Source organism: Vipera ursinii (assembly GCF_947247035.1).
Source record: "Vipera ursinii genome assembly, chromosome: 1".
Taxonomy (NCBI): Eukaryota; Metazoa; Chordata; class Lepidosauria; order Squamata; family Viperidae; genus Vipera; species Vipera ursinii.
The window spans coordinates 71,461,118-71,488,312 of NC_139512.1; the positions used below are offsets into that span (position 1 = coordinate 71,461,118).

Here is a 27,195-nt window from a genome sequence, read left to right on the forward strand (position 1 = left end):
ACTTTTCTTCCTGTCATGCAAAATTAAATACACAGATGCCACATAGTATACCAACAACAGATACCAATTGTGAGATTAGGAGAAAGTCTATCACCTTCATGAATATGGAAGAAAGTGCTACATTTCTGAGAAAATATGCAGAAGAGAAGATAGCTGGCGTTCCTACTCCCAAGAGAATCTTTCAAAGGATCATTTCACATAGCATACCAGACACAGCAAAAATAAAGGAGATGTCTTACATTTATTTCTTCAGGCACACATAAAGGAACAGAGAAAAGAGACTAGGCAGGCTTGGCTTAATATAAGTGATAACCTAAAGCAGGGGTGTCAAACTCAATTTCATTGAGGGCCGCATCAGCATTGCAGTTGCCCTTGGCGGGCCGGGTGGGTGTGGCCTGGGTGGGCGTGGCCTACTGGGTGGGTGTGGCCAGCTCTACATCATTCGCATCAAAGGTGCCAATGGGGGCCTGGGCAGGAGTGGGACAGATGTGAGGGTCTCTGGCAGAAGGAGATGGGACCGGGGCAAGTGCCAAGGCATGGTCCACTGGAGGAGCCTCACTGTTCCTCTCAGGCCTTGGGGGGCTTTGGACAGTGGTGTGGAGGTCAAATGCCCAGCCCAGCCGTCAAGCACCCACAGCACTAAGCCCAGCTCCACTTCCCCAAGGTGGTGGCCAGCTGCACTTACCTCCTCTTCAAGGCTGCTGCTGCTGTGCTTGCTCTCCTTAGCCAGGTTGCTCATGATGGGTATGAGGGCAAAGTCAAAAGGGAGGCCCACTCCCTCTCCATGTGAGGAGACCTGGCTTTGTATCTAAACCTTCCTTAGCAATAGGATTGGAGACCCCCAGGATAGGCCAGGAGGAGGGGGCAAGGGGATGGTGAAAGGGCAGCAGGGAAGGACTAAGGCAGGACTTCCCTCAGACCCTCCCTCACCTTCCTTCCTTCCTTCCTTTGAGTGGTGGGAAAATATTTGAGATGAGGCAGGGAGAAAAACAGGCAAGAAACGCAGCTGGGGAAGTTTCATCCTTCGTGAGGAATGAAGAAATGCACCATTGCCTGGAAGTGGCCAGCACATGGCCCTCGCCTACTTCACATATCGGGCTTGGTGGGCTCTGGGGGAGGGGATGCCATGAGCATCATGAGAGTCGATGTTACCTGCACAATGCTGCCCAGCCCCCAGCCTGCCTGGTTTTGGCAGGCAGTGGGGCACTTTCCTGACAGTGCCGAGAGGCTGAGCCAGATGGCACGAATCTGAAGAGAAGCGCAACGCTGCCCAGGCCCTAGCCTGCCCAAAGTAGGCAGGGTCACATGCTGGCCACTTCCAGGCGATGGTGCATTTCTTCATTCCTCACAAAGGGTGATACCTCCCCAGCTTGTGCCCAGGGGGCAGTGCCGACGTGGCATGAACCGGTCCCTCACTGTTTCCAGACGGCCTTGTGAAGCTAAGACTGAATGTATTTCAGCATAGATGACCACCAGGAAATTGTACATTGGCTCCCAGCTGGCCTGGGCCAGGGCCAAGGCAGCAGGGGCCGTTCCCTCATTGTTTCCAGGATGGCTTCGCGGGCCACATGAAACCACTTCGCGGGCCGGATCCGGCCCCTCGGCCTTGTGTTTGACGTGTCTGACCTAAAGTGAATAGCTAGGGGCAGCTCAGCTGCTAAACTAAGCCAAATGATCTTCATACCTCAGGCAAAAATATCTCCAAAGATCTATATCCCTGACAGTAAAAAGACAATGACAATGAAATCTTTAACCATCATCAGCAGAACATCCCCAAACAGCAACTGCAGGCAACTTCCTCATTTAACTAAGCATCAGATTAGCCAGTGGCGTAGCGTGGGGGGTGCAGGGGGGGCCGGCCGCACCGGGCGCAACATCTGGGGGGGCGCACTCGGGAGGGATGGAAGACGCGCCGAAGCGCCCTTCGCGCGGCTGGAGTCCCGCGGGGGGGATCCGGGGCTGAGGCGCACTCGGGGAAGCAGCAACTCACAACCAGCTACTCTTGGGGGACGGAGGCACAAAGCCGGCCAGACAGGGCTCGGAGCCATCCCAGACCACAGCTGCACTTCCACCTTTCCCAGGACGGCCCCCGCAGACGGAGCGCAGTGCAGGGCACCAGCATGCCCCACTGCCAGAGAAGCGCCCGCCAGTGCGGCCCCGACTCCCTCACCCCGCGGCAGGTGGCGGTGGTGTAGAGGGGCTTGCGAAAAGCGGGGCGGTCGGCGGCAGCTGCTCCCGGCGCCAGGCAAGGGCAAGCAGGGCAAGGTCGCTCCTGCTCAAAAGCCAGAGTTCAGCGGCTGGCGAGGCGCTCCGCGGGGCTCTCCCGGGGCTGGCGGGCCGAACGGGGACCGGCCTCCCCCTCTCTGCGCTAGAGCGGCCCCCGCGGTGGCGGCCCGGCGCACGTGGCTGAGGGGGCGGCGGTGGCGGGAGGGGGGTCAGAGGAGCAAGCCGAGCTCTCCCGGGGCAGCAGGTGCGGGCTGGTGCGGCTCCAGGCTCAGCCGCAGCTCCGGCCAAGGGCTGCCAAGCTCACGGGGCGTCGTGCCGGCCCCCTCCCTCACTCCCCGCGCCCAGATGCGCCCCCGGCGGAAGCCCCGGCCAGCCGCGGTGCATGCCTGAGCGAGACGGGCAGCTGCGCTGGCGGGTCCCGCTCTCTTCCAGGCATCAGAGGTAAGAAAGGGACGGTGGCGCCCCCAGCCGCCCCCCCCGCCGGCTCTGAAGCGGAGGCTCCGCTGCACCGCCCGGCTCCTGGCACGGCCTCGGGTCCCGGCGCTTCTGCCGCACATGAGGGAGGGGATGCCGGACCTTCCCCCTTTTCCCGGGGGAGGCGTGGGTGGGGGGTGCGGCAGACGCCCAGGATGTGGGGCTCCCTGCGGCAGACTCGAGTGCTAAAATCCATGGGTTAGGGGGCGCAAATTACTTGCCTTGCCCCGGGTGCTGACAACCCACGCTACGCCACTGAGATTAGCTTTGAGATGGTTAATTTGCCATTAAGAAGAGGAATGGAGATTTTGTATTAATGAGCTGCATCCTTTGTTACCTTTTCTGTTATGTATTGAATATATATAAAGTTGTGTTAATCCAGACATGTCAAACACAAGGCCCGGGGGCCAGATCCAGCCCGCAAAGTGGTTTCATGCGGTCCACGAAGCCATCCTGCAAACAGGGAGGGAACGGCCCCCACTGTCTTGGCCCTGGCCCAGAAACCCTCCTTCTGCCAGAGACCCTCAGATCTGTCCCACTCCTGCCCAGGCCCCCATAGGCACCCTTGACGCGAACGATGTAGAGCTGGCCACGCCCACCCAGTAGGCCATACGCACTCTAGCCACGCCCACCCAATAGGCCATGCCCACCCTGGCCACGCCCTCCCGGCCCCCTGAGGGCAACCGCAATGCTGATGCGGCCCTCAATGAAATTGAGTTTGACACCCCTGTGTTAATCCCTGCTAAAGTGAAACTATGTTAACTCCAACTGCTTGTGAAGCCAGAATGAAACTAACCTTTAGATGACCCTGACTGTTAACTCCAACTGTTTTGGAGGGAAACTTTGAACATTCATATTTGGGCGGGTTTTTCAAGTATTGTGATTGTTTAAGGCCCTGTGGGCTCAGAGTATAATTACAGGCAATTGCCTGCAGTTTTCCAGTTCCAGTTTGAGTCAATAAATGATGTAACTATGCTGGTCTGCTCCTTGCCTACAGAAGCCCACTACTCAATATTTTCCTTTACCTTAGAAATCAAAAACATTGAGGCACTGAACATCTAAAAAGCAAACGTGAGACAAAAATCTCAAGATGCCTATTTCACTTAATAAGCCCAATATTTTTGGCAGGTAGGAGCTTCTATTGTAAAAACTATATCTTTAAGTGCCAATGACTATGTAATCAAAGAGCACCATTCATACAAAAGAGTTGGCTGGGAAAAGCATAAGAGTACAAAAGTGTGACAAGATGGGTGGGAGAAAGGAAGGAAGGAAGGAAGGAAGGAAGGAAGGAAGGAAGGAAGGAAGGAAGGAAGGAAGGAAGGAAGGAAGGAAGGAAGGAAGGAAGGAAGGAAGGAATCCTTAAAAATACATTTGCATGAAAGGGTGAGATCACCTAAGACTGACAAGGGTGCTAAGTGGGTCCCTAAATGGAGGACCTATCAAGAATGCTCAGTGGGTTCAGAATGCTGTGTTCTCATTTGGAATGGAGAGACAGAATGAAAGAGGGCATGGCTGACTGGAATCCTGCACAAGCTGTGTTTGGAACCTCAACATTTCTTTGCAGCTTTATTTGTAATTTCAATTATTTAGTTATTTCAAAGGAGGCCATTTACTAGTCATTGAAGGCTGCCATCAGGAGAAAAATCAAACACCTACCTCCAATGAGTTCTGTAATGCTTGTGTCAGAGTTTGTAGTCCTTTCTTTTCTTCTTCTACTCCTTTGAGGGACTGGGCAGTCATTTCCAGCTCTCTGTGAAATAACCATGCAAAGGCCATTGAAGCATGTTTTTCAACTCTGTGTTGTAATACAAGACTGAGGATGGGCATCCTTTTGACCGTGTAAGTTTTCAAAGAGGAGATCACAGTATCACAATGGGCATGGCAGAGATAGAAATGACGGAAATTTTATTTTTTTTTTATTTTTAGAATATTGAGGGTATACTTGAGTGCTTCCTCTTTTAAAATGGACTCCAATCTATTTTAAGGCCTATGCTACAGTTTTAACATGTTTCCTAGCTCAAAAATGGCAGGAAACCACATCCCTAAATGTTGGCATCACAATTTTAGAGAAGTCCATATAGTGAAAAAAAATGAAACCAGTCAGATATATTCAATTCTAGAATTACAAGTTGTGTACCTTTTCCCCCCTTTACATAGCTTTTGTAGTTACATTTCCAACATGATGTTTAATATACAAAATAACAGATAGAGTGTTTTTTATCTCTATATTACCGTATTAAGAAAAAAATTAGCTACTGAAAATCCAAGGACTCTTACAAGAACACAGATTTGTTTTTCATTACAGTGATTTGATTTCATGATATCATGAGCAAGCACCAACATGTATTTTTGCTGCTGTATCTGGTGGCTCAGTGGGTTAGGACGCTGAGCTTGTCGATCAGAAGGTCGGCAGTTTGGCGGGTCGAATCCCGAGTGCCACGTAACAGAGTGAGCGCCTGTTACTCGTCCCAGCTTCTGCCAACCTAGCAGTTCGAAAGCACGTAAAAATGCAAGTAGAAAAATAGGGACCACTACGGTGGGAAGGTAACAGCGTTCCGTGCACCTTTGGCGTCTAGTCATGCTGGCCACATGACCACGGAGACGTCCTCGGACAAGCGCTGGCTCTCCGGCTTTGAAACGGAGATGAGCACCGGCCCCTAGAGTCGGAAACGACTAGCACACATGTGCGGGGGAACCTTTACCTTTTACCTTTTTATCTTAAAAGAAGGGTAGTTTAAGATAAGAGATAGATGCAAGAAAGTGGCAAACACAAATGTCTAGTTAGTACTTTCTGTCCTTTGTCTTGTCTGCCTTGTCTGAAGAAGAAGGTCTGTGTTTCTCTTTAAGTGGAAGTACAGCATTCACAATATATAGGCATAACTGTATTATATTTCTGCATTTTTCCACTGGCAGAAATTCTCATCTCATTCTATCTCCTGGGAGGTAGGCTCATTTCTATACTCTTTCCTCCACAGAGGTTCAGCATCCTATTTCTGCATTCTTTAGAAGATAAAATAACCTTTATTGTCATTTTTCTTTTACTGTGGGCACAATGGCACACATCAAAAATAAAATTTAGTTACCCAAGCCAGTGACTGCAGCAACAATGTGTGACCCACTATCTCCCATTAGTCAGCTGGAGTGAAAGTGGGTAAGCTCCCATTGGCTCATGATGTTTTGAGGTGAGAAGAATTAAAGATGATTAAGGTTGAGTTTTAAATGTTTGTCTGGAGTGAGGGAGAGAGGTTGAAATGTTTTATAGTGTGGAAGTGTCCCAAAAGAGCCGATTTCTCCTGAAGATGGCACTCCTTCAAAATGTAATTTTGTGCAAAATGTGGAAAATATTTCTCTCAGCCAACTCACAACTCAAGTTGTATAGATGTGGCTCATAGCCTAGTTAGCATTATTTAAAAATTATTATCATTAATGCCAGCTATTATTTGGTTCTGTTGATGGTTAAGAGGCATTACCGTTTAATCTGCTCTTGTTCCCCCCGAAGATCTTGTACTACTTCTTCAAACTGCTGCTTTTCTGCCTCTAATACTTGGTTGAGATGCTCCAGGGCCTTAAGAAAAAGACAATAAATGGAGAATTCAAACGACTGCAGAGTTTGATTTTTAGTTAAAGTTTGAACATTTACACAGCTGTGTAATAAATACAGCATACAGTAAATGTTAACACTAATAATCAGATTTGTGAGTCTGCTGCAGATGCAGTTTTTTTCCTTCACAGGTTGCTTTTTGAACAAATATGGGGAACTTTTCTAAAACAGAATGCTTAGGAAAGGATTTTTTTAATGATGGGGCAGGAAAGACAGCATCTATTTTAAAGTTGTGCAACCACAACTAACCTTCCTCTTAAGAGGAAAAGTATGCTAAGAAAGCAGACAGATAAAAGTACATTCTCAGCATTGGAATGACATAACTCCCTATCACATAGCATAATCACTTGGAGTTTAGTCTGTGATCAGCCTTATAGCTGTTTGATCCTCAGTGAGGAAATTGCTGCTTCAAAACAGTGGCTGCCTTGGCCTCCAAGAAGCAGACTGTCTTCCCATTCCCATTCCCATTCACCTACCAACTACCTCCTGGGCTTCACGAAGTAAAGCATGAAGGAGCAATACCAATGCTCTTGCCCAATGCAACATTTCCTCCACATCTGGGCTATTTCTAAAGATGGCCTAGCCCTAGATGCTCTGAATTAGGGCTTTTCAACCTTTTCACCCATTGTACCACTTTTACGATATGGCAACATCCAAGTACCACCAGTCGCCTAGCAAGGTGTCAAAAACTTGATGACAAAAAGAAAGGAAAAAAGTGATGAAGTACAGGTAGTCCTTGACTTACAACAGTTCGCTTAGTGACTGTCTGAAGTTACAATGGCACTGAAAAAAGTGCCCCCCAAGCCACAGCCGAGCAAGACACCTGCCTGCCTTCCCGGCAGCGCTCTTCCTCCTGTCCGAGGTTTTCATTATTGTGAGCATTTCTGTTGAGGATTGCTGGTGGGGTGGGGGTGTTTGGTTTTTATTCCCCCTGTCTGCTGGGTGGTTGCAGCAGGTTTTGGTCACTTCACATGACCCTGGGTCACTATGACCATCATAAATATGAATCAGTTGCCAAGCATCTGAATGTAAATCACAACAACCTAGAGATGCTGCAACATTCCAGCTGATTGGCGCTTCTTCTGGCTCAGCAGAAGTGCCAAGATCAGTGCTGTTTTCCAGCTGATTGGTGCTTCTTCAGGGCTCAGCAGAAGCACCAGGATCAGCACCAAGCTCCAGCTGGAGCCTGGTGCTGATCCTGGCGCTTCTGCTGAGCCCTGACAGCCCTGCAGCTCCAGCCATCTCTCACTCAGGCTTGTGCGGTGCTGCCACCGGTTCAGCTCATTCCCCTCTCCCGCTCCCAGTTTTCTAGGATGGTCGCATATCACCTGCCAGGTGCCAATGTACCAGAGGTGGTACCCGTACCACTGGTTGAAAAGCCCTGCTCTGAATGAAAAATGAAGTCATATTCCAAACTAAGCTGCTGACAGGACACCGTGATGGAGGACAGCATGGGGTGAAATAGCCAGCAAGGAGTTCTGTCCTCCTTGAATAGTATACAAGACAATGGCGGTGATGGGAGGGAGAGACCAAGAAGCACAGTTCTGATCTCATGGTCAGTGTCCTCCCAACTAATAAAAGCAGTCAAAAGTACAACCACATGAAACAGCAGCAAAAACACTGTAGTACACTCAATGGTACCCAGGTGTTTGAATTAGACAGCAACCTGTTTAGGTAGTTGGGCTACTGAAGGAGACCCATAGGAGGAGAAAATGGAGGAGGCTGAAAAAGGTAGTGCTAGTGGTCACCAGAGCTGCTGCCATAATTGCAACAGGGGCTAGATATGCCACTGCCTTTGTGTTAATGACTATCCAGAAGTACCTTTTTGAGCAAATACTAGCATGAGGTAGACCTGGTTTTCCTCCATCTTAGCCAGGTAGTTGCACAAATAGCACAGAATCAATTAGATAATAGCAATAGCACTTAGACTTATATACCTCTTCATAGTGCTTTATACAGCCCCTTCTAAGTGGTTTACAGAGTCAGCATATTGCCCCCAACGATCTGGGTCCTCATTTTACTGACCTCGGAAGGGTAGAAGGCTGAGTCAACCTTGAGCCTGTCAGAATTGAACTCCTGGAGTGAGCAGTGAGTTAGCCTGCAGTACTGCATGCCACCACGGCTCTTGTTAATACTCCTGTAAATAGTGACAGAACTTGCAGGTGGCAGAACTTGACTCCCTTTCTCCTCAAACTGATCTTCTGCTTAGCACGGGACTAATATTATTTCACAGTTTATTTTTAAATTCAAGTTTAAAAACAATAAATTTGTATTCTGGACAAACTGTATCAAGAGAATAGGAAAAAATACTGTTTTTAAAACTGGAGCAGCAAAAGACAACTTTCACTGCCTCAGCTATGATCTGTAAATAAAAATTGGGTTATTATCTAAATTAGGCACCAATTGATTCCAATAATAACTCTAGCACATTTCCTCCTCAGGAAAAGGGGCCCATGAGATATTATAGGATTTACTTCTAGGAAAGCATGGGTAGAGTTGCAGGATGCTCAAGGATTGGGAATGTTCATATTCTCCCCCACCAGACGTCTCAGCACTCAGACTTCCCCACTCAACTTTTCTGCATGTTTTCTGTATGTTGGCCCCACTAGGTAGTCCAAACCAGGAAACCAGCTCTATGGGAAGGCTAAAACTACTTTTACTGAGATTGTCTGTCTATGATATAACACAAGCTGAATCTTGCAAGTTAGTGTTGTATATCCTCCCCCTTCTTACACTCCAGCGAATCAGGATGGCATCTGCTTGAACCACTTCTGAATGTTATTTCATTTTTCTGAACTTAAAAAAAAACAACACAGCACCTTTTGCCTAGGCCAGGGGTAGGCAACCTCGGCTCTTTTATGACTCATGGACTTCAACTCCCAGAATTCCTGAGCCAGCTTGTTCTGGGAGTTGAAGTCCATGAGTCATAAAAGAGCCGAGGTTGCCTACCCCTGGCCTAGGCAATATGTTTTCTCCCACATATCTCCCTCCAGGTCACCTTCCTTATTTTCTATACTGCAGACTTGAACTGCCCCTTCTCCCTCCCCATATGTGAAACGTAGGAGGAGGACAATGCAGTAACACAAAACTACATTTCCAATTTTCTCTTGAAGGCCAGCTGAAGCTATATAGCAGGGTGGGAAAGGAATCATTCTGTTGTTTTATCACAAAGTCTCAATCTCAAGGGTTCACCCAGCTATCGCTTTTATTAAGAACTAGAAATGTTACCCTTCATGGAATTGGGACACTCTTTTTCAACTCACTTCGTCCCTTCTGACTGTTAAACTTTATCTGGCTCATACTTTTACAACAGTCACCTATTTGCAGAAACTAAACCAAAACAGTGAAGTAATATCCTTGGGTGAAACAAAGTCAACATTAAGATGACAAAGCAAGAAAAGGCAGTTACTGATACATGTTAGTGCTCCAATTTGTTCAACACGAGGAAAAAAACCCCTCTAATCTTATAAATAGGGATCTCATGTTATTTCAGTTGACAGGCGAATAACCCATTCAGAAGCCCATGATGCCCAACCAGCATATTAATGGGTGATGGGTATTACAGTCCAACAAATTTGGAGGACAATAGGTTGAGGGAAAGGTATCTAAAGTCTGCAATGAACTTTAGAAAGGGAAAAAAGCAGTCTTAACTACAGTGTCATTCAGAGAAACTATTGAGATAGATGATAGATATTTCAGTATGTAAGCTAAACAATTAAAATGAGAAAAAAAACCTCTCTCTGTTCCCTCTGTAGACATAGCTCTTCTGTCTCTTCCATCAGTTTATCTGCAAAAGACAATGACAAATGAAAGCATTCACCATGGAAGGGATAACTGAAAATTATCAGACACAGATTACATGGATCTTGAAAAATGCAGCTTTGCTTCTTGTATAGCATAATGTGCTGATTTGAAGCTTACGAGGTAGCGTCAGTAAACTTGTTTCTTGTTGCATCCACAAAAATGACAGCAAACAACAGCTTGCCTTGCTACCATACTAGTGATTTTCCCTGCCGAGCTTTAGCTAACAACCAATATGCTATAATTTGCTATTCTCTCACCAGCTTCATCACCTTTATTTAACAGATGAGAGTAAAATAGCAGGATGTACGCTAAATTAGGCCAATAATAAAGCAGTGGAGAAGGCTTTGATTTATTAAGAGGTTATGACTTTGATGGGAAAATTGGGCATTAAAATGTTCGTAGTAATAATGTGGATTTTGCCTAGAAAACAAATGTGGTAAAGTATTTGGCTAATGTTCTACCCACCAGATTGTTTTCTATAAATTATCTATGAAGAATATCAGTCTGCTTGGAGTTCAAATACAATAGAAAATATGAAGCAAAGGGACAGATACATATTGGGGAGTACTGATTGTACAACCTTCTAATTGTTTTTTCCTACACAAGTTATTTTTATTTCATATGAAGGCTTTAGCTGGAAATAGGAGACTGTCTTAGATTATGGAAACCATCTGCATTCCTAACATTCTCATTAACTTTGTCCTCCTTTTGTTTGGCCTCATTAACTCATGCTGCTTAATTAAGGTTATTAGTTATACCAGCTTAAAGATACCAAAAAGCCAATCTCACTCAGCAGCTATAAAAGATTGCTCTATGGGACTCACCAGAATGTTGCAATCTGATTTCCCTCCAGAGATTTTTTTAACTACAATTCCCATCATCCTTATGACTCTCCACGTTGTCTGGAGCTGTTGGAAGTTTTAGTATAAACCCTCTGGAGGGCTCCAGGAAGACTTTACTCTCTCAAGTAGCTCATGTCTCATATATTGAGGTTTTCCTCAGATATGTAGTTCTCTCCCTTTCATTTCCAGTCCCTCTGAATTGACAGGAAGGCCTACACCAGCCTTCCAATTCTCCAATAGGAAATAGCAGCTCCTAAAATTCAAAGCCAGCTTGTGAGGCCAGGTTAGGGAAGGCTGCTCTATAGTGAAGACCAAAGTTACAGCACTTAATCAAGTTACAGCACATAACCAAGATCTGGAACCCTGATTGCACTGTAGAGAGGCATAATCATTCTATGGAGAACTCAGCCTAATGTAGTTACGTCTCTCAACAGATCTTAATTCACATGGGGAAGAGGTTAGGAGTCTTTAGAGAGGGCATCATCAGCTTCATTGCCCATGGTATAAAAAACAATGAAAGATCAGCAGAGACAACAAGTCTAACAGGGTTGTACCACCATAGAGTACAAAGGTTTAAAATGGCTGACAAGAATAGGAATTAACCAGACCAGTAAATTAAACTTTTATTATGGCTGAAGATGGGTATAAAACCATAGGAAATATATATTACAGACAGGGGAAAAAGCTTGGAGGTACAGGTAGTCCTCGCCTTATGATAATTGATCCCAAAATTTATGTTGTTAAGACAATTATTAACTGAGTTTTGCCCCATTTCTTGCTGCAGTTGCTAAGTGAATCACCTCAGTTGTTAACTTACTAACATAGTTGTTAAGTCAATCTGGTTTCCCTATTGACTTTGCTGGCCAGGAGGTCACAAAAAAGTGATCACATGACCCCGGATACAGCAACCATCATAAATATATGCCAATTGCTACACATCTGAATTTTAATCACATGACCATGGGGATGCTGCTGTGAAAAACAGTCATAAACCACTTTTTCCAGTGCCATTGTAACTTCAAATGGTCACTAAATGAATGGCTGTGAGTCGGGGACTACCTGTACAGAGAAACCTTGGCCAGATACTGAAGAGATGGTGATATAATACAGGGAGGGCTTCTTTCCAAGAGCTTCCCAAAGCTGGAGGGCAGGCACCCCTGAGAAAGCCTTCTCTGTCAAGAGCATTTTCTAAACATGTGGGAAAACTTCCAAAGCAGTCCTTAAGGCTCTGATATGTTCCTATTCTATCATCTTCCCAACTGGATAGAGGCTTATATACCAAAAATGGGAGGCAGTGAATGTGAACTGAGTAGCCCCATTTTAAGGCTCCGAAGCTCTTTGGATTCAAAGGAAAAAGGTGCTTAGGTTTTGAAGGGATGCCCAGACGGCTCCTCTCTGCAGCTCTCTGAAGTCCTCAGCTGGGATTGCCTGACTATTCTCTGTCATTGCAGAGTGATTCCAGGGACATGTCTGTGAGAAAAATCTGTGGGCACCCCGAACTACCTTTTGCCTTTGCATCTGAAGCGCTGCACTGCCCTGTTTAATGCATTCATGTACAGATGATAATAATCTTTAAATATATTGCTGCTGTTAGTTCCAACCTAAATATTCCTGTTTCTCTTTGGCCAGTTGTAGTCCCTGAGCTTCAAGGCTCTCAATCATCGCTTCACCCAGCTGAGCATTTCTCCAGGTCCTTTAAAAAAGTGAACAGAAAAAGAAATCAAAGAATTAAAACAGCCTCCTTTTCTCTTTCCTCCTTTTTTTTTCTTTCCTCCTTTCCTAGGTGTCAAACGAGGAGGAGTGGAGTCCTTCTTTCATGTTCTCCCCCAAGACAAAGGAAAATAACTTTGAAAACAGCTGGTGGCCTTGCCTTCTTTTAGTACTATTCAGTTGAACAGATAAAGTGGGAGAAAATGAAAATAACCAGCACTATGAAGGAACATGGAACTCATTTCCCTCCAAAGAATAAAAGGGCCATAACAACAGGGTGCCTGTGTAATTCATAGCATTACTTTAATTTTCTCTTTCAATATATTGGCCCAGACTCTACCTCTTGCTACCTGGGGCTCCAAACCCTCCCAAACCAAGTCACACACCACAATTCTCATGTTTCACTGGTACTCTTATTATTTGGTTCTTAGATATTCAACGCTATAAAATTGTTCAACTGTGTGCAAATTGCTTCCATTTCTTGCAAGTCTGCAAAACGGAATTTGGGAATCCCAAAGTACATATGGATCGGGACACTAAGGATTGAGGGCAGTCTTCACATTAGCTGGCTGCAGAACCCAGATTTATGTTGCAGGCGAGTATGGAAGCTCAAGATGGATTCCCCCCCCCTTATACTGAATGTTGGAAGAACTCCCAAATGACTGCTGCATTGGGATATAGTTGGCTGGCATACATTTACTCAATTGTGTGAGGGGGTGAAACTCCTATTCTGTTCTCTCCCCAAGTTAAGAGTACAATAAAAAGGGAGATAGATCTTTCTGCTCAGCTCTGTCACAGATGGTTAGTTGGCTCCTGCAATCCACATTTTTCAGAATGTTCTTGACCTTCACAGTCAAGCTACCCTCCTTAACTAAACAATTGCATGACTGCTGAAGCAATTCTTCAAAGCTATTTTAAGCTGTACCAGGCAGTGAAGATGCTTCTCAGTGCTTTTGCCTTGAAGTACAGGTGGGAGAAGATGAAAGAAGATGAGCAGGACAGAGCAAACCACGTAGAAGATAGTTAATGACATGAGGAATTACTTCAGAGTAATTTATTATTGCCGGCCTAGAGCCAGGAATTTTGCCAGACTAAAGCACTCTACCTATGCTCCTTGTGAAAGACCCCACCTCCCTCCGGTGAATCTGCACTACATCCCACCACAGTAAGAGAGCATCATCTGTTGTTCGTGCTTGTACTCTCCATTTAAGTCCATCTGAATGTTAATTAGCCTTACCCCAAAAGTTCTTGTTGAAAAGAATGGCAACCCAAATGGCAAAACAAGTACCTTAGCAGAGACAAAAGGTGAGTGCTCCCCTCTTAACCTCCCACATGAGGACACCAGTCTGGATGGCTTTCTCCTGCAAAGCTGGCAATTTGGGAAGTACAACATTGCATTTAATGGTAAAAAAAATATGCGATTAGATGAATGCGTAGCCTGACCCTTGGTATTTCCATAAGCTTTCCGTCAGCAAGAAATTCAAAGTTGTTTTAACCATACCCTATTGGCTGACTATTTGGGGCCCTTTACAATGCACTTCCTTTTTGATGGGATCAGTAATTCCATTCTTTTTGGTTACAATATTCCTCTTCTAAATTACGTTCTCCGTTTTTTTAGCTGAAGATAGATGACAGAAGTCAAGAGCCCTTGAACTGAACAGCTCCTTCTGACTCTCCTCCCACTTGTTCAAGCCAGATATCCATCTGATGTGGAGCTTTTCCCACTGTTGAAATGAGTGTCATCACCCCATCCTTGAAGTGACAGAAAACAATTCAAGAACAAAATTGACTGTCCCCATTGCTTCTAGTCCCATTGTTCCAGGCATCTAATCTCCCTCCAAAACAACAGTGATAAGCCTAATTAATGTCATATGTCATGAGGCTGCTGTTGGATGGTAGCAGAATGGGGGGGGGGTTAACAGGGACACAGATGAGAATGATTTGGGCTTTGTCTTGTGCATAGGCTGGGGATCACATAAAGGCAAGGTCATAGGGACATGGCAAAAAATAGATAATATAGCCAGATTCAAGTGAGAAAAGGTTCCTAATCAAGACAATAAGCCTAAGTCAAAGATGACATTTCAGATAGGCAGAGGAGCTATCAGCCTGGGACACATTCACCCAGACGTCAGTCCCATTGCATTCCATGGGATTTAGGAAATGCATTTTATGTGGCTGCCTGGGTGTCAGAGGTAACTTGTTAGGGAAAGAAACTAATGCAGGCTCCATCCCGCAGTTTCTCTTCGGAATGACATTTCTTTCCTACAAGCCTTTCCCCACTGCTGAGTTAAAATGATATTTAGTCATTCCTGAGTCACGACAAGGCCAGCATAACATTTGCTGCCTCTGATCTCCATTACCAATTTTTCTCCTGCTTTCAACATATCGCAAGCCAGAAAGGAAAGCTTCGCTAATCAGAAGCCAGAAGGTTTTCACTTCCGAGCTCTGCCTAACCTCTCTCAGCTGGTTTGTTTGACCTTCCTTTTACATCATATTTGCACATTTCCTAAAATTAAATAATTAATTTTTTTTAAAAAAAATCTATTGGAAAATAAAAGGGCTGAAAGAATTTCAGAGAGGAGGGAATTCCTGCCATCAGTGTACAACCCGCTAGGTCATCTAGAATAATTGAAATGGACTAGCCCAGGGGTGAGCAACCTTGGCTCTTTTATGGCTGGCTCAGGAATTCTGGGAGTTGAAGTCCAAGAGTCATAAAAGAGCCAAGGTTGCCTACCCCCTGGACTAGCCCATGGACACTGTGCTTTCTTATATACTTGTGGGAGGGGGAACATTGAAATTGACAAATAGAGGGGAAATGCCAAACAGCTACAAAACCAAAGCCTTGTGTTCCTCAGCTAAAAGGGTGTTCTGCTATCTTCCTTCTATTATGTATTTATTTCATCTGCCTTTATTATTTTTTACAAATAACTCAAGTTGGCAAACATACCTAATACACCTTCCTCCTCCTATTTGCCCAACAACAACCCTATGAGGTGGGTTGGGCTGAGAATGATTGGCCCAAGGTCACCCAGCTGGCTTTCATGGCTAAGGCAGGCCTAGAACTCACAGACTCCCAACTTTCTAGCTAAGTGCCTTAACCGCTAGGCCAGATTGGTTCTCTCTATTTGGTAGAAACCTAAAGACAAGTTGATATCAGAAACAGAGAGGTATTGGGATGTAAATGATTTGAAAGGAACTGGGGAAACAAAGTATTAATAGAGAGGGCAGAGACACAGCCACATCTGAGTTATACAGAAGATAATATATGTAACTCAAGGTTGAATTGTGGAGTCCTTGATGCTCTTTGAGTTTGGTTGTTTGCTTATAGAAGTTTCATTACCACCGGTGCTAGTGATTGTGGAGTTTGCTCCCAATTTATACGCAGTAGGTTGCTCTGCCAGTGTTGATGGGGGTGTAGATTTCTCCTTGGTAGTTCCTTGATTAGGCTATTGGTTTTTGCTTATTAATTGGTTCTACTTAGAACAATGTGAATATCATCTAGCCATTAAGCATTTACCAAGCTGGGCATCCAATACATTCTTAAAATCAAGTCCACAGCCCTAGGCAATTCATACACAATTCTGTTGATTTTGTTGGGAGAATAAAGCATACTGTATGGCTAGAAGTGATTATGTGCCACCCAGAGTTACAATGGAGTTGGGCAACCTTATTTTTTTTAAACAGTAACAGCAGCAACAACAGCAGCAGTGATAAATAATGTGCTCTACCACTGTGTATCCTGAGAAGCAGATAAAATAAGTGGGATCAGCAAAAGCAAGGCTTATGGGAAGTACTCCATGGTGAATTCTTCTAGGGTACTAATTCTTGTGGGATTAAACTCTTTATATTAACCAAAATATTGGCAAAACCAAAGAGCACTTCCAGGCATTGCTTGCACTGAACTTTCACGTTGTCACTTTCCATTTATAATCCTTCTCTCTATCCTGAGAGGCTATTTTTAAGGGAGAGAAAAACCGCTAAAGGAAGAGGCATCCAAGCCTTTTCACCATGAGAGCTCCAAAAAAAAAAGTAGTGGTAGCTTGAATGCAATTCAAAATCAAGACAAGCAAAATGGAGTGACTGCATGCACACTTACACTTTTCCAGACTCCTGAAGCATCTCTAACCACTGGGTTTGCTCATAAGCTGATTCTGCTGCTAGTACAATGTTGCCCTAAAAAATAATAATCATAAACACCATTTTTTCCCCTCAAGAGAAACTGGAATGTAAACACAGCTGATCAAAGGGGAAAACAAACAACCACTACTATTACAAAAAGAAGGCTATCTGGGAATACATATATCAGTTTTACTTGCATGACTTTCCCAGACTAATACTGGAAATAGCAAATGTTGCAAGAACAATTTGCATTGATCCCTGGAAAGCAGTAAGGAAAGTTAACCAATTGAAAGTGATGGTCTGCAAACAAATGAAAAATCTTATGGACTTCTAATGTCACAGCTAATAGTTCCCTTTACTAGCTGTTACACTTATGTGAATAAGTTACCAAAGGGAAATCAGATTAACAGAATAACTGAGTTGGAAGGAACCTTGGGTGTCTTCTAGTCCAACCCCCTGCTTACAGAGGAGACTCTATACTATTCTGGACAAACGTTGGTCCAGTCTCTTTTTAAAAAACCTCCAGTGATGGAGCAGTGTTTTGCTGCTTGAGCATCTCCGCTGCATGCTTATGTTGGGCCATCTACTTCTTTACTGTCTAATTAGAAACTTGGTGCAGTATTAAAATCTATTAAGTGGAACAAGAAAAAAACAACACTTTACATGGAAGTCCTCGTGAGAGATTTTCATGGCATAAGGCATATTGGATTCTTCTTTGGCTTCTACGATGCAACCACCAAGAGGTATGACACCCTGAGGAGGCACCAAAGATATTTCAGACAATTGGTTAAAATCACCAGTGAGAAGTGACATGATGCAGTTAGTGACATGATGCAGTTAGACTAGATAAGATTGAGAGATGGGCATCCTCATAGAGCTAATGATAACAGATACATATATACAGGAAGTCTTATATATCTTTGGCTTATAAACAGCCCTTAGTAGTTATAAACGGGCTGACTGTGGTACTCAAAATGACAAATTTATTTATTTATTTACTTACTTACTTATTTAATATACCGCCTATCTCACCATTTGGAGCAAATCTGGCTGAGTGGCTGACTGGCAACAAGATCTGACTTGAAAAGGCAGTTGGCAGATGGCACACATCCCCCACCCCCTGCAAATCAATGAACCACTGAAGCTACACAATTTTATTTTATTTCTTTTTTGTAAATAAAAACCAAAGTCTTCAGTAAAGATAAGAAATCTTTTGGTCCCCAAATTTTAGAAGCATATAAATCCAGTTAGATTAAGGTTATTCTTTCAGTGTTTTAACTCCCCTGGATAGTCAGTCACCGCTATTCTTAGAGGATGGGATAGAAGTTCTCTTCCCTCTCTCCTCACAGAGGGGAAGATACTTTGGGCAGCTTTTGTAGGAAAAGAAAATACTTAGGATTAAAGAGAGGTTCAGATCTCACCCAGTCTCATCCATGCTGCTTTAGAAGTGCCTGGTGGTAAGTCTGACTTTGGCTGTCTGCAGCCTAGTGACGGGCCATATTTCTATGGCCAGTCTTTCATCCACTGGTTTGGAGGGCTGCCATGGATCAAGCAGAAGGGCTACCGCCCTCCTGTGATCAAACAGGGGTCCACTTCTTGCTTGTTGCCCCTACAGGGTGACTCTCGACCCTTTCCAGGGTCTCCCAGCAAAGCAAAACCAAACGCAGAAGATGGAGCTCGCCTTCCACCAGCCGCAGCAGCCGCAATGACAAACCGGATGTCTGTGCAGCCTGTTTTCAACGGTTCCTGAAAGCATTATATGGCTGCAGCAGTTCCTCAGCTAGAGAAAGAGGAATGCTGTCCTCTTTTTGTCCATTTTGAGTGGTGTCATGCTCCTGTATTTTTCTGACTACATAATAAGACAAACATTTGACTAAATAACCTGTTCCTATTTACATACAAATTCAACTTAAGGATAGAGTTAGGAACAGAACTCTTTCTTAATCCCGGGACTTGCTGTACCTCAGGTTCAAGGTTCACTTAGCTCACAGATACTAACACACACTCTCAGCTACAACACCTCCACTATGTGAGGTACTTTGTAAAGAAAATTATCTGAAAGAAAATAAGGCTTATTAAAGGAAGGTATTTCCAGACAGATCAGTTCTATCTCTGACTGAATACTGAACATTGTGAATTTATTTTCTCCTTTTTTCCCATATCTTGGCATTATGGAAACAAAATAAATGGAAACGGTAAAAGTCATAAGCTGGTAATGACTGAAAGTTATCCTCGTCGTCTTCTGTAAATGGAGGGTTGTTTACATAAAGACTTGTCTGGAAGCTCTCTTAGCTTCCCTGATCGATAAGGAACCTCTTCCAAAAAGAAAAAGGAGTAGAAATAATTCAAACACGTTGTTGCCAGTTGCAAACTCTTCAATAGTGAGTGTTTGGCCACTGTTTTCCATGCACTGGTCTCTTCTATCTATTGCAATGTATTTCTTCTTGGTGTCCATTCTTTTAAAATTTCTTCAACATTTTAATTAATGACAAATTCAGCAGATAGATCATATCTTTGGGGCAGTTACGCTAAACATAGAGAGAAGAGAAACTCTTCAAGCGTGGCATCCTATTGCTGGAATACTCTTAAGGTGACTTATCTAGAGCCTCCTGTATTTCCCCCCCCCGCCCTCAGTGGCAGTGAAGATGATTCTCTTTATCAGAACCTTTAGCATTCACAAGAACTGGATGGTCAAAGATATTTCATCTTCTATGCAAAATGTGCTTGGTTTGCTTTGTGCTTATTTCAGATGAGCTGAGTCATGAGCATTTCCCATCAGCAAAAGAAGGAAGGGATTTCCGTGGATTTATCAGCCCCCTATAGCCTTCTGAAACCTGCCTTGCTCAAAATTTGGCATGAGATACTACAGGAGAATGTGGAATTGGTGAAAATCATGTTGTATATCCTTAACCGCATTGGGGAGAAAGAAGTCTTTAAAGTCTAAAGCTTTCTGTGATAATATTTTATATAAAAATATAAACATGTGATAATTTGTACTGGTGTTTCTACTAAAATGTCAGTAGTAAAGATGGTTTTTTAAACAAATCTATTAAACAACAAACTATAAAATGTACGTAAAAGAATGCCATGGAAGCAGTAGAGCATAGATCAGGATCAGCTGGTAAATCTCTTAAGTTACAAGGTGTAGATGAAAAGTACTTTTGACTGTCAATTAATCATAAAGACAGAAAATACATGGAGGTTGCCTGTTTTCTAAATGAGAGTGATGAAAAGAAGAAAGGTTGGGGAATAACAGAAGCATACCTAAAGAACTGTACACTCTGTTCCCAGGCTAACCATATACTGGTACATTTAGCGGCACTTTTTATTTAAAGGCATAAGGGCATAATCACCCCTGTTATGTACTGGGCTCTTAAAGAATACCACATGGGTTGCTGGAGCAGCTAACGGCTCTCCAGCAACCCAGACTACAAGTCTCCTGTGCTGCAATTGGCTATCTCCAGGCGGCAATGGTTGATTCAAACCTATTGCCTGCCGCCCAGGGACTAGACTATATATTGTGCCTAGTTGCAGCCTTTTCTCCAGTACAGTTTCTGCATGAAATAAATTATGAGTTACCTTGTACTCAGCTTCGTGTCTTCACTCCTGCGCCAAAGAACCTGCTATTTAACAGTGGCAACGAAGGTGGGATCCTGCTTCACTGATTAAGAGTTGAAGTCTATGAGGGAAAGGCAGCGCACGCCGGAGGGAAAAGGCATTTCCCCCACCTCTCTCAAGGTCGGCTAGCAAGCTACGCTAGCAACCTCGTGCTCAGTGGACTCATTCCCTGAGCCTGGAAGCAGGATCCAGAAGAACACAGGAACCAGCAAAAGAATGCCAAAGGTCGGGAAACTGAGAGAATTCAACGTGAAACACCCGGAGGAATGGCCATCATATCTATCACAAGTAGAAAACTACCTCAGGGCCAATCAGTTTGCGGAAGAAGGACTGAAGGCCGCAATGCTACTCTGCGTGTGCGGCCCAGCAACCTTTGATTTGGCTGAGAACCTTTTCGTGCCAACACCGATCGAAGCAGTCTCCTATGCAGACCTCAAAAACAAGCTAACCGGGCACTTCCAGCCCAAGATGTCTGAAATGGCTTGGCGGTTCAGGTTTGACCAAAGAGTGCAGTAACCGGGTGAATCAGCTTCCGAGTTCATAGCAGGCCTGAGGCAGGCCGCACGCCTTTGCAAATTTTCAAATTTAGAAGAGCGACTACGAGACCGGCTCATCTGCAGCCTACGAGACAGAACTCTTCAGCAGAGACTCTTTGCTAGGCCAAATTTAACGTTTTCTGAAGCACAAGATGAGGTGATGGCTGACAAAGCTGCTGGGGGCACCGTTCAAACAGTGCAGCCCACCAAATCGACAAAGTTTGAAGAAACGGTCCACTGTGAGAACGTCAAATGCACCGAAGAATTCTCCGAGGAGGAAGAACCTGAAATCAACCAACTCCAAAAGCAGCCCAACACGCAACACTGAAACAGCCAGCAGCGAGAGGACAATTACAAGGCAGTTCTCTTACTGAGATGTAAGGGGTGCGGCGGCAACCATTTTCGCACCAACTGCAGATTTTGATCAGCCACGTGCAGAGCTTGCGGAAGGACAGTGGTTTGCAGAGCCCGCCAGAGAGACCGGCCACCCAAAAACCAGTCGGAAGAACTGACTAGGAGAGGTACTGGGGCCCAGTGTCCAGTTAGTGTGGGTTTTTTCAGAAGCCGTAGAAGTATATGCTGCACCGGGGCTCGACGCCCCCTCAAGCCCAAACTTAAGCTCATGATAGAGCTACAAGGAGTTCCACGTAAGATGGAATTGGATTCTGGCTCTGCAGTTTCAATTATTTCTCAAGACACTTTTAACTTCGTGTGTAGGCACAGTAACAATTGGGCCAAACTAAGACCCTCAGATATAATCCTAACGGATTTTCAAACGCTCATGTTAAAGTTATGGGAGAAGCCACTTTGTTGGTAAAGTTTAAAGGGTTTTTGGGGCACCTGGATGTAATAGTAGTAGGGGGCCAGAGAACGAGTCTCATTGGACTTGATTGGTTTGATGCCTTAGGTATTCAGATTACTGGCATAAACCAGACGCAAACTGCAGACCTCGCATCAGTATGCGAGGAATATGCAGATGTTTTTGATTCAACCCTAGGCACATACGCAGGCCCGCCTATCTCATTTAAGTTAGATCCTAATGTAGTTCCAATCAGGGTTAAGCCTCGTAGGGTCCCCTTTGCCTTAAAACATAAAATTGATTCTGAAATCGATAAGCTCGTAGAACAGGGCATGTTACAGCTTGTTGATGGTGGGGAGTGGGAAACTCCTATAGTCACCCCATTTAAAGCCAACGGGGAAGTTCACATTTGTGCTGACTATAAATGCACACTAAATAAAGCCCACAAGCAACACGCTTACCTGGTCCCAGTGGTCAATCATATTTTAGCCTCCTTGCAAGGGGGTACTATTTTTGCTAAACTTTTTAGCACAGGCCTATCAGAAATTGTTGATGAGGCCACAGCTGCGGCTCATATGATCATGACTCAGAGGGGGGCTTTCAAAGTTAAACGCTTACAGTTTGGAGTCAGTGTTGCACCGGGTATTTTTCAGGGAATCATGAAGCGTACACTCAAGGGTATTCAGGGCATCTGCCCTTATTTTGATGATGTTCTTATTGCAGGGGAATCTTCGCGAAGCAGGCCTCAAATTAAAAAAGAACAAGTGTAGTATTGGGGTTTCTTCAACAGAATTCCTGGGTTTCCGAATTGATGCTTAACAGCATTCACCCCGCTGATTCTAAAGTAAAGGCCATTAAAATGGCTCCTAGGCCCAAATCAAAAGGAGAGCTACAAGCATTCTTGGGCCTCCTAAACATCTATCACACATTTCTACCTCATAAGGCAGCAATAACAGAGCCCCTCCACAGGCCTCTAGATAAGAAAGCTCCATGGAAATGGACTAACTTACATGAAAAAAGTTTCCAGGACTTAAAAGCACTATTGTCAGAAAAGTCCACTGTAACTCACTACAAAGAGTCTAAACCTGTATGTCTTGCATGTGATGCATCTCCCTATGGGGTGGGGGCAGTTTTAAGTCACATAGAAAAAAAAAGGGAAACAGGTTCCTATAGCATTTTACACAAGGACATTGTCCTCTGCTGAGTGCAACTATGCTCAGATTGACAAAGAGGCCCTAGCCATCATTGCTGGAATAAAAAAATTCCACGACTATTTATATGGCAGGGATTTCACGGTATACACTGACCACAAACCTCTGTTGGGACTTTTCACAACAGACAAACAAACCCCCCACATACTATCTCCAAGAATGCTGAGATGGTCTATTTTCCTATCTACATACAATTTTAAATTAATTCACAAACCGGGCAAGGAAATGGGCCATGCTGATGGCCTCAGCAGACTACCACTGCCACTAATGGATCCTGATCCAGCTCCTGCTGCTATAATACTGTCCATACAGGACATACCTGAGTTTCCTCTCCATGCAGGGGGCATTGCTGCTGAAACTGCCACAGATAAAATACTTAGTAGAGTGTTGTCATGGGTATACACGTGCTGGTTGGATAAAAGTCCAGGCTCAGAATTTCAGAGCTATTTTTTCAGGAGGCATGAGTTATCTGCCCATAAAGGGTGCATTTTATGGGGACACAGAGTCATAATTCCCACTTCCCTAAGAGACAGGATTTTACAATCATTACATGAAGGCCATCAAGGCATTGTCAGAATGAAAGCTTTAACTAGAAGCTACCTCTGGTGGCCTGGCCTTGATAAGGCCATTGAGGCTCAAATCCATGGTTGTTATACATGCCAGCAATCTAGGCCTGAAATGCCACAGGCTCCAATTCACAGGTGGGAGGAAATGCACACTCCCTGGTCTAGGGTTCACATAGACTACGCTGGTCCTTTCAGGGACAGCTCTTCCTTATAGTAGTGGATAGCCACTCAAAATGGCTGGAAGTAATTCCAATTCCTAACATGACTACTGCTAGGACCATACAGGTGCTGAGAAAACTCTTTGCCACACATGGGTTGCCAGATGTCTTAGTTTCAGACAATGGGGCCCAATTCACTGCTGCTGAATTTCAGGCCTTCCTTAGAGCTAATCTCATCAGACATGCAATGTCTGTGCCTTTTCATCCATCTTCTAATGGTCAAGCTGAACGCCTGGTGAGGACAACAAAGGAAGCACTCAAGCGCATTGTCACAGGTGACTGGCATCACAGATTGGCAGATTTTTTACTCTGCCAGCATTCTACGCCCTGCACTGTCACAGGTAAAAGTCCTGCAGAACTACATTGGGGGAGGTGTTTGATTACTAAACTGGACAGGTTGCATCCAGATAGAGTGGCAGCAGAAGCCTCTCAACCAAAACCCCTGAGGGGGCTGCACATGGGCGATTGGGTTTGGGCCAGGAACTATGGTCATGGGAATCTGTGGCTTCCTGGTCAAATTACCAAGGCATCCGGACCCCTATCTTATGAAGTGGGGTTGGAGGGAGGGAGAGTTGTCAGACGACACATTGATCAGCTCAGGAAATGGTTTCCAGAATGGCCACTAAGTGAGGACTGTGTCATAAGTCCCTCCCAAGGTCCTCAAACCTGCAGCCAAGCCAGTCCTCACAAAGACTATCAGGACTTTTCCTTCTTAACTGAGGCAGAACTGGAGGGAGAACTGGGGAGCCCTGGAGTGCAACATGGGTCCCCTGAAGGAGAAAGCCAACCGAACTTCAGCAACCACTGTGCCTACTCTGCCGAACATTCTGACTCTGGGGTGGGCCAATCTGGAGAGGCCAGCCAGAGTGCATCGAATCCCCTTGATCCAGGAGCACAAAGGGACACAAGTCTACCCAGCCCACTGGGTAAGCTGGTAGACCACAAAGTGATGGGAACTCCAAGATGTTCCTCTAGGGCACACAAGCCTCCTTCATATCTTGCAGATTACGTTGTAAAATAAAGAGTTATATATTGTAGTAATTCCTCTTGCCACTACAGTACAGAAAGTAGTGCTATGATGTAACTGTCTAATAGTGCCATTTTTGAAGCCTATTCATTGAAATGTTGTTTAATAACATTGTAACCTACATTTTTTTTACTTTTATTATTATTATCACTTTTATTTTAGTGTGTTTGGATAATGAGTCTTGACAATTATGGAGACTAATTGGTGTTATTATGGTCTGGTCTAAGAGGGGAGGGGTGTTATGTACTGGGCTCTTAAAGAATACCATGTGGGTGGCTCTCCAGCAACCCAGACTACAAGTCTCCTGTGCTGCAATTGGCTGTCTCCAGGTAGCATTGGTTGATTCAAACCTATTGGCTGCTGCCCAGGGGCTATACTATATATTGCGGCTAGTTGCAGCCTTTTCTCCAGTACAGTTTCTGCATGAAATAAACTATGAGTTACCTTGTACTCAGCTTCGCGTCTTCATTCCTGCACCAAAGAACCCGCTATTTAACAATCCCCATGAATTATTACTGAGTTTCTGAATAAAAACAAAGTGAATGTCAAAAGCCTTAAGCCAGTCCACTCTGAATGCATAGCCACACAGATGTCTTATGTTTCTGAGATACTTAATATTCAGGGTGTTCAGAAAAGGGAGTAAACTTGCAAGAATGAGAAGTATAGAATGGAGAAACTTTATTTACTTACAGGAAGTTCTTGATTAATGACAGTCATTGGGACTAGGAACTCTCTTGCTACAATCATAAAGTATGATATCACATGACTGCATTGACTTATGATGGCAAATTCCAGCAGCTCCAGTTCTGGATGTTAAGCATTAGCATACCATTTAGACTTATATACCACTTCATAGTGCTTTTACAGCCCTCTCTAAGCAATTTACAGAGTCAGTGTATTGCCCCCAACAATTTGAGTCCTCATTTTAGCAACCTCAGAAGGATGGAAGGCTGAGTCAACCTTGAGCCGGTCAGAATAGAACTGCTGGCAATGAGATTACAGAGTTAGCCTGCAATACTGTATTCCAACCACTGCACCACCACAGCTCTTTAAGCAACTCTTGTGCTGACTTACCCATTGATTTTGCTTGTTGGAAGCCAGCTGTGTAGTTCACAATTCTGCCCATGTGACCATGGGATGCTGCAACCATCATAATTGTTAGCTGGATGCCAAGCATCCAAATTGCAACCATGTGATTGCGGGGACGTTATGTTGGCTGCAATTTTGAGGATTGGCTATAGGTGTCATTCAGTGCCACTGTAACTTTGAACAGTTGCTGAATGGATGGTTCTTAATGGAGGACTATCTGTATTTATTTACCTATTGAACCTATGTACTGCTCAGTTCCTAATGGCTCTGAGTTGCTTACGTCAAGAAACAAATATTAAAATAGAATCAATCAGTCAATCAAAACAATCACTCCAGATGCCCCCACACAGTCCTGGTTGTACTCAAATGTTTTTTGAAATGCCACAACTTCAAGGCTTTTTGGAAGCTGAACAAGGAAAAGGTAATCTGGATTTCAAGGGGATTAAAAATTGCATGCTATATTTGATTGTTTACTCTCCAGGTAATCTTAAATGCACCATGCAGGTTCATTTACATTTTTTAAATGTTCATTTTAAGTACACAAATATATGTATTGTGAAGCAGAAATCCAGTCATTCTAGATGCCCTTCTAACAAGACTCTATCTGAATGTTGCTAACCTTTGGATGGATATTGAAGTACCGATTATTTTCAAAGTTCTTCTTTTCACTCTCAGCATAGTAAAGCAGAAAACTTTCCTTGATGATAAAGAATCTGAAAAAGAAATATTTCTTTACGTAAAATTTTAATTCTCCAACAGGCAATGGTAACATGTAGTTATTTAAACCCTGGTGGGTGCCATGGTCCACAATGTAGTACAGGGGTCTTCAAACTTGGTCCTTTCATGACTTGTGGACTTCAACTCCCAAAATTCCTCAGCCAGGGTGGCTGAGGAATTCTGGGAGTTGAAGTCCATAAGTCATGAAAGGGCCAAGTTTGAAGACCCCTGATGTAGTAGAAAGTGCTGATCTACCTGAATGGGCATGGATTGGCTTTTACGTAAGTCTAGCCATTTTTTAATAATATCTTTTGCTATTCTGCTAATTTCATTTTGAGGAAACTTGCCTTTTACCTGCACATGCTATTTTGCACTGTAGTGATTATAATCCATTGATTTCCATTCTTAAGCTTAAAAGAAGATAGCTGAATTACCTTTTCAGTATTTTTTCAAGTCTAAGTTTTGATACCTATATGCCAATTCCAGAAAAATTACATATACCCGTACTATCACACACTGAATCTTGGGGGGAAGGAGGGGGGGAAGTAATGTGGTACTTTTAAATATTTAGTTTTTAAAAATGCCTTCTATATCAGTTCCCTTTATAGAAAATTTGGAAGCAGTTAAAAATTTTGAAT

General features: G+C 44.1%; 1 protein-coding gene across 3 annotated transcripts in view; it reads right to left on the reverse strand.

Annotated features, from left to right (window-relative positions):
* Positions 1-27,195, reverse strand: part of PLEKHD1 (pleckstrin homology and coiled-coil domain containing D1) — a 346,726-nt gene that overhangs the window by 313,499 nt on the left and 6,032 nt on the right. For all 3 annotated transcript variants that reach the window (XR_014490705.1, XR_014490706.1, XM_083348505.1), the window contains exons 2-8: positions 26,460-26,553; positions 17,440-17,529; positions 16,754-16,830; positions 12,549-12,640; positions 10,036-10,088; positions 6,171-6,265; positions 4,357-4,450 (exon numbers count right to left, since the gene is read on the reverse strand). Coding sequence is in view for 1 of the 3 variants with exons in the window: in XM_083348505.1 (XP_083204631.1) it covers positions 4,357-4,450; positions 6,171-6,265; positions 10,036-10,088; positions 12,549-12,640; positions 16,754-16,830; positions 17,440-17,529; positions 26,460-26,553 (595 nt within the window). In the remaining 2 variants the exon portion in view is untranslated. The remainder of the gene's footprint in view (positions 1-4,356; positions 4,451-6,170; positions 6,266-10,035; positions 10,089-12,548; positions 12,641-16,753; positions 16,831-17,439; positions 17,530-26,459; positions 26,554-27,195) is intronic.